This window comes from Clytia hemisphaerica, unplaced genomic scaffold, assembly GCF_902728285.1.
Source record: "Clytia hemisphaerica strain Z4C2 unplaced genomic scaffold, Clytia hemisphaerica genome assembly, whole genome shotgun sequence".
In the NCBI taxonomy this organism is placed as follows: Eukaryota; Metazoa; Cnidaria; class Hydrozoa; order Leptothecata; family Clytiidae; genus Clytia; species Clytia hemisphaerica.
Genome location: NW_027104414.1, coordinates 21,876 through 33,423, shown reverse-complemented (window position 1 = coordinate 33,423; position 11,548 = coordinate 21,876). Strand labels below are relative to the sequence as shown.

Below are 11,548 nucleotides of genomic sequence, written 5' to 3'. Positions count from 1 at the left end.
AACGCATCTTTCTTTGAAAAAGTATCGTAATCTGTCAATAAGAAAGCTTTTTCCACAAACTCCACGACCAGTTATGATCATGAATATTTGCTCATCTTTCCCTCTATCAATATTTGTTATGATGTTGTATGCCTTCTTCTGTTTCTCATTTAACTTTAAGCGATTGGCCTCTTCGATATCATCATCAAAGGATAATGTGTCAAGAGTAAAGTTTTTCTTCCTCGAGTTTATCCAGGATGCTGGCATTTCCTTTTTCAAATCTATATTGATCACTGTATTTTTGCCAATAATCATTGTCAGACAATTGACCACCACTTGATCTATCTCATTTTAATAATTGGAAGTCTGATAAAAGCATTCAGTCCTCTTTCCAAATTTTCTTCAGGTTCAGATTCCTCATCACTGGGACTTCCAAAGAAGACTGAATTTTCTACATTTTCAAGCTCTTGAATATGTTTTGGAACCACAGCTTCAGCGTCATCCGACTGTAAGAATTCTGCCCATGCATTCAAAAAATCCGTCTCCGATGGATATTCAGTACCCAATAAAATATTTATATCTCTGGACCAAACCTTGTATTTGATCAAATTAGTTTTACAATAAAGAGGGTAGTTGTTATTTTAGGGACAGTAGCGAAAACTTGGAATCACCCTTAAAACAACAGCTTTTTTATGTCTCACTAGAGAGTCTTTGACAACAACATAATGCGGGAAAAGCCTATATTTGGGTTGGAAGAATTTTCAGTTTTGCCTAAGGGGGTCACATGACCAAAAATCCGCCATTATGGATACCAGGCGAGAAATCCAGGTGGCCCAGAAGCTTAAAATATTCTTATTACAATAAATAACAAGAAAAACCCCCAAAAAGTTAGTCCACCAAATGGATAAGATACTTCCCGGCTCTTACCTGTCTATAGAGTCCGATATGGAACCGTTCAGCTTGTTTATGTTGCCTCCGGCGTTTATTATTTTCCAATCTGACAAAACGTCCTTCTTTCCGTGGTGCGCCATAACCGTCGGCGGAATCATCTTTAATATGAAAGGAGAGTCGTAACCGTTCAAATTGTGAACAAAAACACGGGTCTTTGGTAAACCTCTTTCGTAACATATTATGTTGCAATTGTGATGTGCAAGTCCGACAGGCTTATCATCTGGAAAGTAATGGTTGTGGTGAATCACCAAAGACGTGAAATACATGTATTCAAACTTACACTTGTCTTTGAAAAAGACGTCGTCTGGTTTGGACGAGAGCCTTGACTTTATCAAAGTGTTCGCGTAACTTCCCTCGGACGTTTCGTCACTCTTTTTTAATGCCTTTGAAAAAAATCGTAACTCCATCAGATACTTTGGAAACATCTCACAAAACGATTCCAAAAGCACTTCTTTCAAGTGGTTTGTTCTCTTTTGAAAGTTTTTAGCTTGAAGTTTTTTCAAACAGCTTTCGTCTTCGACATCATCATCACTGCAACTAACTCCGTCGTTTTCGTAAACTTTCTTTAAGGATTCTATCAAAGGGAAAGAAGACGAGGTCACGTCAATAGACTCAAACCTTTCGATTATTGTCTTGGGAGAATAGTTATTGTTGGATAAACTTTCTCGTTCGACATCATCATCACCATCCTCCTCGTCAATGTCAACGTTTAAAAGTCCGACCAACTCCATCACACCCTCAAACAAATACGTGAAATTTTCTTCGTCGATTGGAAAAAATATTCGATCGATTCCTTTTCGCTTTCGCTCTTTTTAAAAAAGAAAAATGACGTCTTCAAAAGATAAAGAAAGCTTTCTTCTGTTTGAGTCAAAACACTTCAAAAGCTCCTTCAAGGCGATGCGAAACTACAAATAATTGTAAAGCACGTCCAAAAGAGTTTCCAACTCTGAGTTGGAGTACGACTGAGTCATTTCCCACATTGACTTTGGTACCATTTTGACTTTTTGTTCTGGTCTTGTTATCTTGTAATCTACTTCAAACTTGTGAGTTGCCTCTCGAAACGACTCGTCAGCCTCGCATTTTTCCTCAAATTTTGTGTTTGGAATAAATGGTATCTTCTTTACCACATTTTTCTTTCAAAAAAAGATTCAAATTTTGTTTGTACAGAAATAAATATTTGACGGCAAAGATTTTAATTTCGCTCTTCACGTACTATTTATTTCTACCTTTCCAAACAGAAAAGTGAGGAAGTATCATTTTATGAGAAGGAAATTTATGTTTCAGAGTGAAAACTTTGTCGTTATTATCGTCATCTCCATCGTCGTCATCATCGTCACTATCGTCTTCTTTTAAAATCGCCACTCCGTCAACAATGGTCCACTCTTCTTTTTTTCCTTTAACGTCATCGTCATCGTCTTCATCAAACGTGTCGTCGTGTCGTCGTCTCCCTTTTCATTTCGTTCGCATACGTAGTCCAAAGCATCAGAGTGTTCCCAATGATAAGCTTCGTTGGACAACTTTTTCTTTTCAAAATCTTTATCAATCTCTTCAAAACGTTGTTTCAAATGTGACTTGTCAAATCTGCCTTTTTTCGAAATCTCATTTTTCATTTCGACGAGAGCCTTAAATCCATCGTCATCCTTTTTCTTTGCCCTAGAAAAATTCATTTCGTGCCATTTTTCAAGATACAAAATGTACTGAGGATCCAGCTTAAAATTACATATTGCACAATTTAGCTCTTGATGGTCTTTAAAAACTTTGACCGAATCAGACTCTTGATAGAACGCTTGAATCCGAACGTTGTCTCGACCTCGTTTGCTGCTGCGTTTTCGTTTTCGTCTTCGTTTAAATTTGTGTCGGTAATAATTCTCAAACGTCGTTTAGGCTGCTCGCATTCCATCTTTTTCAAATGAACAACATAATTTTCACGAACATAATTCAAACGTTCAAAATGTGACATTTTGAGCAGTTTCTTTTGTTTTATCAAAACATACTTTTGAAAGACGTATATTCAAGCTTGAAACAGTTCCATGAAGTAGATCCCAAACTTAATACACGCCAACGTTCTTGCTTCTATCAACGTTCTTCGCGAAATGTTAAGTTTTGCGTTGATGTGATCTTTGTTGGTGCGATAACTTTCATCACACTCCATTTCAACAATTTCCAATTCCTCTTCGAGTTCTGTTTTTTTCGTTTTTGATTTTACGAATTTGTCCATGGCTGTTCGAAAAATGTTGACTGCCGTCTTTACGGGATTTAACTCTTCCACTGTAAAAAACCTATTCATTAGCCAATCGCGAATGGGTATTTTCATGATTTCTGCATTGCTCATCGACACGTTTTTGTAGAGTAAAAGAGACTTTTCGGGGTTTGGCCTGAAATAAATCGTGGCAGTGAGCGCTGTCATAAACATCTGTGCTGACTTTTGTTGGTCTTCTTTATACATTTCTCCGTTTACTCTAATTCTCCTCTGCAACTCGTCCACACAAGCGGATTCCGTGTCTAGACCACATATCAACGGACATTTTAGAGTGGTGGTAAACTCTTTAAAATTTTCTAATACGTTTTGATTGCTGAAACTTATGGATCCGACACTAGAACCACTGCAAGTTGTTATGTGGGCGACAAACCTTTGCTTTTTCACGTACACCGCACAACAAGCGTTGCACACAAAAGTTTTAATCCAACCCATAATTCTTAGGCTCAACTTTTCGTTCTTCAAATCTTTTTTGTCAAAAAAAGACAATCGACAATTCCCTTCTCGGTCAGCTCACACTTTTCGGCCAATTCTTCTAACGAAAGAGAATCTTTTACGTACTGGTGATTGATTAAACACAATTGGCCGACGTTCAAAAGAAGACTACAGTGAACCAAAGTTTTCGTTTCTTTCGACAACACGAGTGGAAAAGTGTCCGCGTGAGTTTTGGGTTGGTGAGTGTTACTGACGTGGGCAAAGGTGACAGCTCCGATCGTTCTACGTGTGCTGACCTTTTCTTTGGTGGAGTTTAAATTAAAAAGCACTTTTCGTTCATCAAAAAGATACAAATTAAAATATATGAAAATATCGTTTTCGCTCAAAACGTCCTCCATGTCTTTCATTTTGATCATTATGTTTTTTTCGTTAACGTTAGGGTCTAAAAATGAATTTTGAAAGACTGCATCCGGAACCTTTTTTATTCCTATCGGTTCTCCAAACTTTTCAATGAAAGAACAAGGTTTCTCGATCAAATTGGCCCTTTCCAACATGTTCTTAGTCAAAAATTGTTCTATGGGTATGTTATTGACAATTCGATACACATAAATGACTATCGAACCAATTACTGATTTCAAAAAACAATTTCCCTTTAAATCGACCTCCTCAGGAGCTATATCAATCTAAAAAAATAAAAAAACACAGGTAAACAAATGAATTTAAATAATTTTTTTAATATTCTTTTAAAAATTTTTCCTATAATACAACAAAACAATCACCGCAAAAAAGAGTTAACTTTAAAATATGTACAATCAAACACCGCTAAAATAAATTCAAAAAAAAATAAGATTAACGTCGTTTTGACGACTTTAACGTGTAATAAGGTGAAAACCTCTTTTTATCTTTTACCTGAAAGTCTAAAGTGTTATTTGCTTTTTCTTTATCGAGTCTTTTCTTAAGCTTTTTACGTGTTTCATCAGCGAAAGAAGCGTCACTTCCCTTGTGAACTATTCGATACGAATCGTCAATTTTAGAAACCAAATAAGGTTTTCCTTTAGAATCTCGTTTTACCCTTTCCTTTTTGTCTGACGAAGAAGACGACGACGACGACGACGAGCTTTTAGATTTTGATGATGACGGTTTTACAACAACAACAGATGAAGGTGTTTGTTTCTTATGTTGTTGTTTTGGGTGTTGAAAATCCTCATCTAAGTCATCTTCACAATGAATGTCTAAAGCATCGTCGTCCTTTTTAAACGATGCTGTCGGTGGAGGTGGTGGTAGTTGTGAAGACGTAGTCTTTTTCTTTGGTTGTAATTTTCTCGCCGGTTGAGGGGTTGGTGGTGGTGGTGGTGGTGAAGGGGCTGGTAAATCATCGTCACTTTCAGAATCGTCACTACTCCCGTCGTCGTCGTCGTCATCCTCCTCTTCCTCGTCACTGGACACGTTTTGAATATCTTCCATGTATTTAATTGCAGACATGTTCTCCTTGTTTCGAGCCAAATCTTCGGCAGTAATGGTGGTTGACATCATTTCTATTTCACTCAAAGCGTCTTCAGGAGATTTGTTTTCATCCATCAAACACTTTTTAGCCATGTTAATTTGTGACTTGTTAAAAACATCATTTGGATCGATCGACAATTTACTTTTCGTAAACGACGAAGACGAGGTCGTCGGCGGTGGTAAATATGTCGATAATGATAATGGTGTTGTTGCTGGTTGAGGTGGTGGAGGTGGTAATTTTGGTGAGTTGGTGATATCGAAAAGATAATGTCTTCTTCATTGTTGTCGACAACAGCAGTTGTTATCTATAAAAAAATTTAATAAAATAAAATAAATAAGTATCAATCATCGTCAATCGTCAATCAAACACAAAAAAATTAAAATTAAAATAATAAATACCTTACCTTTGGCTTTTTTTCAACTGGAAGAAATTCTGATAATGTTTGTTGTTTCGTTTACCTCTTTTTTCGTGGTGGGCCTTTGACCAATTTTGGCTCATTGACTTCAGTTGATGTTGATGTGTTGTTTTGTTGTTGAGCTTCAACTTATTTTTCACGTCCAAAACTTTTTTGTTATTCGTCTTTGTTGGTTTAAATGTATAGCCTTTACGGGTGCTTGTGGTATCGCATTAGCAATAGATCCTCCTCCCATGGGCGGTGTTGTCAAAATTGTTGGTTTTGGGGCAGATGAAGTGGGTGCTTTCTCATCCGTTATAATAACATCGTCGTCGTCTACAACAATATTATTATTTTCGCTCACTTCTACAACGTCGTCTCCTCCATCATCTTTGTCGTCATCATCGTCTTCACAGCCACCACCACCGCCACCAACATCAAAAATCAATTCGCTTTTGTCCAACATATCATCGTCGTGAAGATTTTGCATTTCCAAAACGCGTCGTGAATCAACGCTTTGTCCGGAGCTTCTAACTGTGGCAATACTGTGAGAGAATTGAAGTGTAAAGAATTTGGTAAATTACACGTTTTCTTAACGTTACGTCTCATCTAGCGTTTCAATTCTTTCGTATCCTTCAAACAGTTGTAAACTTCCATGAATATCATTCCTATCTTGTCTGCTTTGTATTTCATTCTATTGATTTTCGTTTGTTCAATTTGATCGAAAAAATGTCTTCGTCCTCGTATCAATCTAGGTGTAAAAGAATGACCATGATTATTTTTTTCACCTATAATGGTGACTGTAGGAGAAACAACTCTCCTCAAATGCCACGCACTGCCAACTACATTAAACGATCCATAAACTTTTGCATTAATATTACTCATACAAAATTCGTATAGAGAATCACCATAAGATACTTCTCCTTCTTGAAAATGTGAATAGTGAAGTATTTTATAGTTCGCATTTTGACTATTTCTCATTTCTGACCACTTTTGTCCTTTAAAAAATCTCTCAATAGAGTGTTTTTGTCGTTGATTTTCGTCTTCTAATTGATCAAAATAATCATCCACGTCGTCATCCAGCTTTCTGAAAAATTCATCCCTTACAAATTCCACTGACATTTCAATTAGTACACTCGCTTTACTGTCTCTTTTCAACTTTTCAATAGTTGGACCACTACGGCGACGACTACGTCGACGGCGGCGACGATGTTTTTTGTTTCATCTACGTTTTTCTTCTTAAATTAAAAAAAAAAATTTCAAACAAAACTTTTTGAACTTCCACAAACACACCATAAGCTTCAAAGGACAATATGAAATCGTTAGAATCCAAAGTTTCCAAAACGTCATCTCTGATTTGAATTTTAAACTTGCCTATAATCATGTCTGCTTCTGCACCGTCACTAATATATTTCATAACAAAACTTTTCGATAAAAGTTTTGCTCCTCCGTCAAAAACTTGTCTAACACTGGCGTCGTCGTCGTCGTCGTCCTTCGACACCGCCATAGCAGTCGATGAAACTTCAAAATTTATAAACGTATTATAGTTGTTTAAGAAAAATTCTATTTGTTCTATTGATGACATGAGTTTGTCCTCTCTATCAGAACCTTTGTTTCCCATTAGGTCATCCGCCCCAACGTTAATCATCTTTCGATACAACAACTCTTTAATTTCATCCTTGTTAAACTTTTCCTTTTTTCAAATAAAGTCGTCGTACAAAACTTGACTTTTAAGTTTCTGCACTAAACTAATTGGAAGCAATTGTCTTTCAAACCTTTGGGTTTCGTTAAGTTTTTTAAAAGGTGGGTTAAAACGCAAGTCTAGATACCTTCCAATCAATTTATTGGTAACGTTGACTTTGTGAACGTCCACATAATGCTTTTTCAATTCATCCAAATATTTATACTTCTTGTTGTTTGTACATATTGCACACTTGACTCCACCAACAATTCCTCCTCGTTTGGATGATGAAGGTTGTATGTTTAGTGGCTCATTTTTCTCATCCATGATTTTTTTTACTTTTATTTTTCACTAAAAATATAGAAAAACAGAAATTTATAACTTCAATAATTCAAATTAAAAAAAAAAAAAAAACACCTTTTTATATTTCAAATAAAAAAAATAATCATACGAAGTTTACTTCAAAATATTAAAAACATCCTTATTTTTAACATAATGAAATTTTTTAGACCGACACCAAACACATTTTTCTGATTTTATAACCATTTTTTTACATTGCTCACAAAGCAACTGTCCACAACAGACAGCAAAATAAATGGCCAAATTAAAAGTACAAACTATGCATTTCCAACTTTCAACTTCTTTTAAGAAATTCTATTTCTATTTCGATTATTTCAAAGTCTTTTTTCAATTGTTTTCTTTTCAATCTTTCAGTTCGCTCTATTAAACTATCGTCAGATCAATTAAAGCCTCAACTGAACACAAAAGACGAGTATAGAAGCCGTACATTAGTAGTCAAGTTTTAATTGTAGTTTTTTTATTCTTTTATTGTTTGTTGTCACATGGGATTTTCCTTAGTAGCAACAATTTTATTGCATATTATATTTTTTTTTTGCATTAGCATTTTCATTTCTCACTTTTTTCTGTAAGCTTATGGTTGTTTTCACTGTAGATATGTGAACATATACATTTTTATCGGAGATTTTTATAATCTTGTTTTTATTGAATTTTAGACCTGAAGATGATCAATAGATCGAAATATATCGTCAAAAAATAAAATAATTGCTCGTTGTTGGTTAATTGAAAAATATATCGTCAGAAGACCCATAATTTTCGTCCCACCACTCTTCAAAGTAAGTAGTGCTGTTGGTGTTTTGGTTTGGCATATTTAAATGTTTTTTTAATTTTTAACTAAAAATAAAACAAAAATAAAAAAAGAAGAGCTCAAATGACCTACACCTCAAAAAATAAAAACAAAAAAAGACTACATTCATTTATTATGTTTCACAATGTGTAAATGAAAAAAATTGAATATTAAAAACACTAGTTTTCAAAAAGTTTTTGCGAAAGTGTCTGTTACCACCAATACCAAAATAAATGATTGCTAAGTGGTGTACTGGATAAACACATTTTTCCCTGATAATGAAATTCCCATACTCATCTTCTACATCAAAAGACGATCTGTACTTTGTGCTCAATGGGGTACATGTCATTTGTGAATTTCCGTTAAACCACCCCTGACGATAAAAATTCAAAATACTTCTAGTATTATAACCAAAAGCTCCCCCAATCATTCTCTTTTCAAATTTATTTGTAAAATAGTCTTAGAAAGCCAAGCGTCTTTAAGACTTTTATGTGGACCCTCAAAAGCTGTAACGTTCATATCCGAATGTTGACACATGTACACGTACAAAGAATGAAAATACAAGAACACACAAAATGTTCCAACATACCAAAAAGGTTCCTTTGAGTTTCCTTCGCCAAATTTTAACATCTTTAAACAAAACTTCTCATCAGACAAAGTAACAAAAGTAAAAAGAATTGCCCAAACCCATCAAAATAGCGATCAGCATAATAAAACATATTTAAAAAAACAACTTTACTCAACTTAAAAACCCGACAAAAATTCATAAAATTAACAATATTACCATCACCACCAGCACCACCAACATAAAAACTCCTTTTTTTAAAATCAACATAAAAACCAAAACAAACGCTTAAGAAAGAATTCTCCATCAAAAACAAAGCACCATACAATTTCACAACATGAGGTCTACCAAAATCACTTCCTTCAGATCCGACATTTTTATTAACATAATAAAAATTGTGATTTGGAAAACAAAAATCAAATTCTCCATGTCCATAAAAACCCAAATCTCTAAACACACCTTTCTCAAGTTCGGTTAATTGGTCATACTGAAATTTGTTTTTAGGAAATTTAACTTCCATACCACCACACAAGTATGTATGGGCTCTCTCTGATTTGGAATAATTTTCGTCTTGCTCATGACAACAACTCTGTATTAAAAACGTTGACAAATCTTTTCTTGCCAGTGCAAACCTTACTCTTATTGTGTTCATTGCAATGTCATATTTGGCCAATATAAAAATGACGATTTGATACTTCTATCGCTTTTTCTTCAGTTGGTGGGATGTACCGTCCATTTAAAGCATAAAAAACTTGAGGAGGACTGCCATTTTCAGATTCTTCTAAACAATATCGTTTAAAAGGCTTCCTTTCGTTACGATAAATTATTCGCCCAATCGCTTGTCCTTTATCGTTTAACAAGGTGGAAAGTCTATAAACAAAATTGACTGACCAATGTTCCTGTCCTTTAAAAGCAATCAAACCCTTGGCAAAAGCCGTTCCATAATAAATCGTCTCCTTATAAATGTAAGGTACTGGAAAAAACATAGGAAAACGATGTTCTGACGGGCGTAAAATATCTTGAAAAGTCCCACATTTTCTTGATAGTAATAGACGAACCAGTCTTCCGCTCGACGTCCCCAAATGTCATAAAGTTCATTTACGTTAGGCAAAAGATCAAAATTTCGATCGAGCGGTACAATGGCCAACTGATCCCCTTTATGATAGTCTAAACGATGATAAACAACGCAATAGCAACACAAAGGATAAAAAAAACCAACATTTGAATAATTTTTTTTTAACAATAAAGACATTGACAAATATCTAAACGTAGTTAAATAAACGTTGATCATGTGCGTTGGATAATCGTTGAACTCAAACTTACTCTCTTCATATTTCGAAACATTAGTTAAAGAAAAACAAAAACCTAAACCTTCATTCCGAACAAATTCGCCCGCCGTTTCTTTTACTGAACGCTTAGTACCAATCAAATAATCCAAAAAATCAAAGTCTTCACCATCACACGAAATCTCTTCAAATGAAATGCCACAAGTGTCTGGCAATTTCTTCTCAACAACGATTGAAAGAAAATCAACGGCTTCTAAAATGTGATAAAGAAATATTAATTAACAAAAAAAATAGTAAAAAAAATGTTCAATCAAAATTTTGTTTTAGTTCCTTTCTCTTGGCTAATAAATTGTGCCAAACATTTCTTATAGTGTGTTTCAACATCTATAATTCGAGAATCATCACAAGTTTCGGTTTCCATTAATTTTTGGAAACCATCTACCCTTTCGTCCACAGTGAGATATTTTTCCCAGCCAAATAATTTATTTGTATATTTGTTGTCAAGGAGAAGCTTCACAGGGACCGTTTGATTATTGTTATCTTTCTTGTTCTTTTTCTTAGTGACGTACTTTTCCTTAATGTGATAAGGCACACACAAAAATGAACCAACCAAACGATCGATATGGTCGTAAAAAGATTTATAACGCTCAGGCAAAGATAATTTAGAGATTCTCTTTTCGAAATCAACTTCCTCGCCTGAGGAACTAATCCTTTTCATGTTGGACTTATCGAAATCGTAAATCCATTGTACGGTACAAACGATTCCCTCTCGTTTTGGATTACCGTCGTCGTCTGTGACAAAAGTGATTATAGTGGCACCGGTTATAACGGCCAAAATATTTAATGGCCAATCTTCCTTCGCCATTATATCTTGTCGAGGGGCGTCACTAGATTGCTCAGGAGTAATTTCGTCAAAATCGAAAGATTGAAGTTTGTCTCTTCGAGTGGCCACTTGTTTCTTAGCCTTATTGACAATTTCTAGTTGTTTAGTTGAAGTGGATTGTTTTTCCCCATATTTGCTGAGTCGATGTTTTACGTTATTTCGCTCAACTTTTCTCGACGAAGAAGGTTGTTTCTTACCTTCAATAGACGTCTTCACTTTGGATTTTGTACTGCTTTGACGTTTGTTAGGTCTTGGTTGAGGGTTCTTTGCATATTTGGTTACTTTTGGTGGGGGTGGTGGAGGAGGTAAGTCGTCTTCTTCGCTCTCCTCTTCATCAACGTAGTCATCGATTTCATCATCTTCATCGTCATCATTTACGTTGTCTTCATTGTTTTCTACTTCTCCTTCGACCAACTCTCCATCTTCATCTATGGCGTCTTCGTCATCGTCAACTTCAACGTCATCATCT

At 35.1% G+C, this 11,548-nt stretch overlaps 1 protein-coding gene across 1 annotated transcript; it reads right to left on the bottom strand.

The window, feature by feature from the left end:
• Positions 1-4,471: 4,471 nt before the first annotated feature.
• Positions 4,472-5,218, bottom strand: LOC136820258 (ubiquitin carboxyl-terminal hydrolase 36-like). The gene has a single exon (XM_067076456.1). It carries the CDS (start codon positions 5,216-5,218, stop codon positions 4,472-4,474), a length of 747 nt encoding a protein of 248 aa, XP_066932557.1.
• Positions 5,219-11,548: the final 6,330 nt, after the last annotated feature.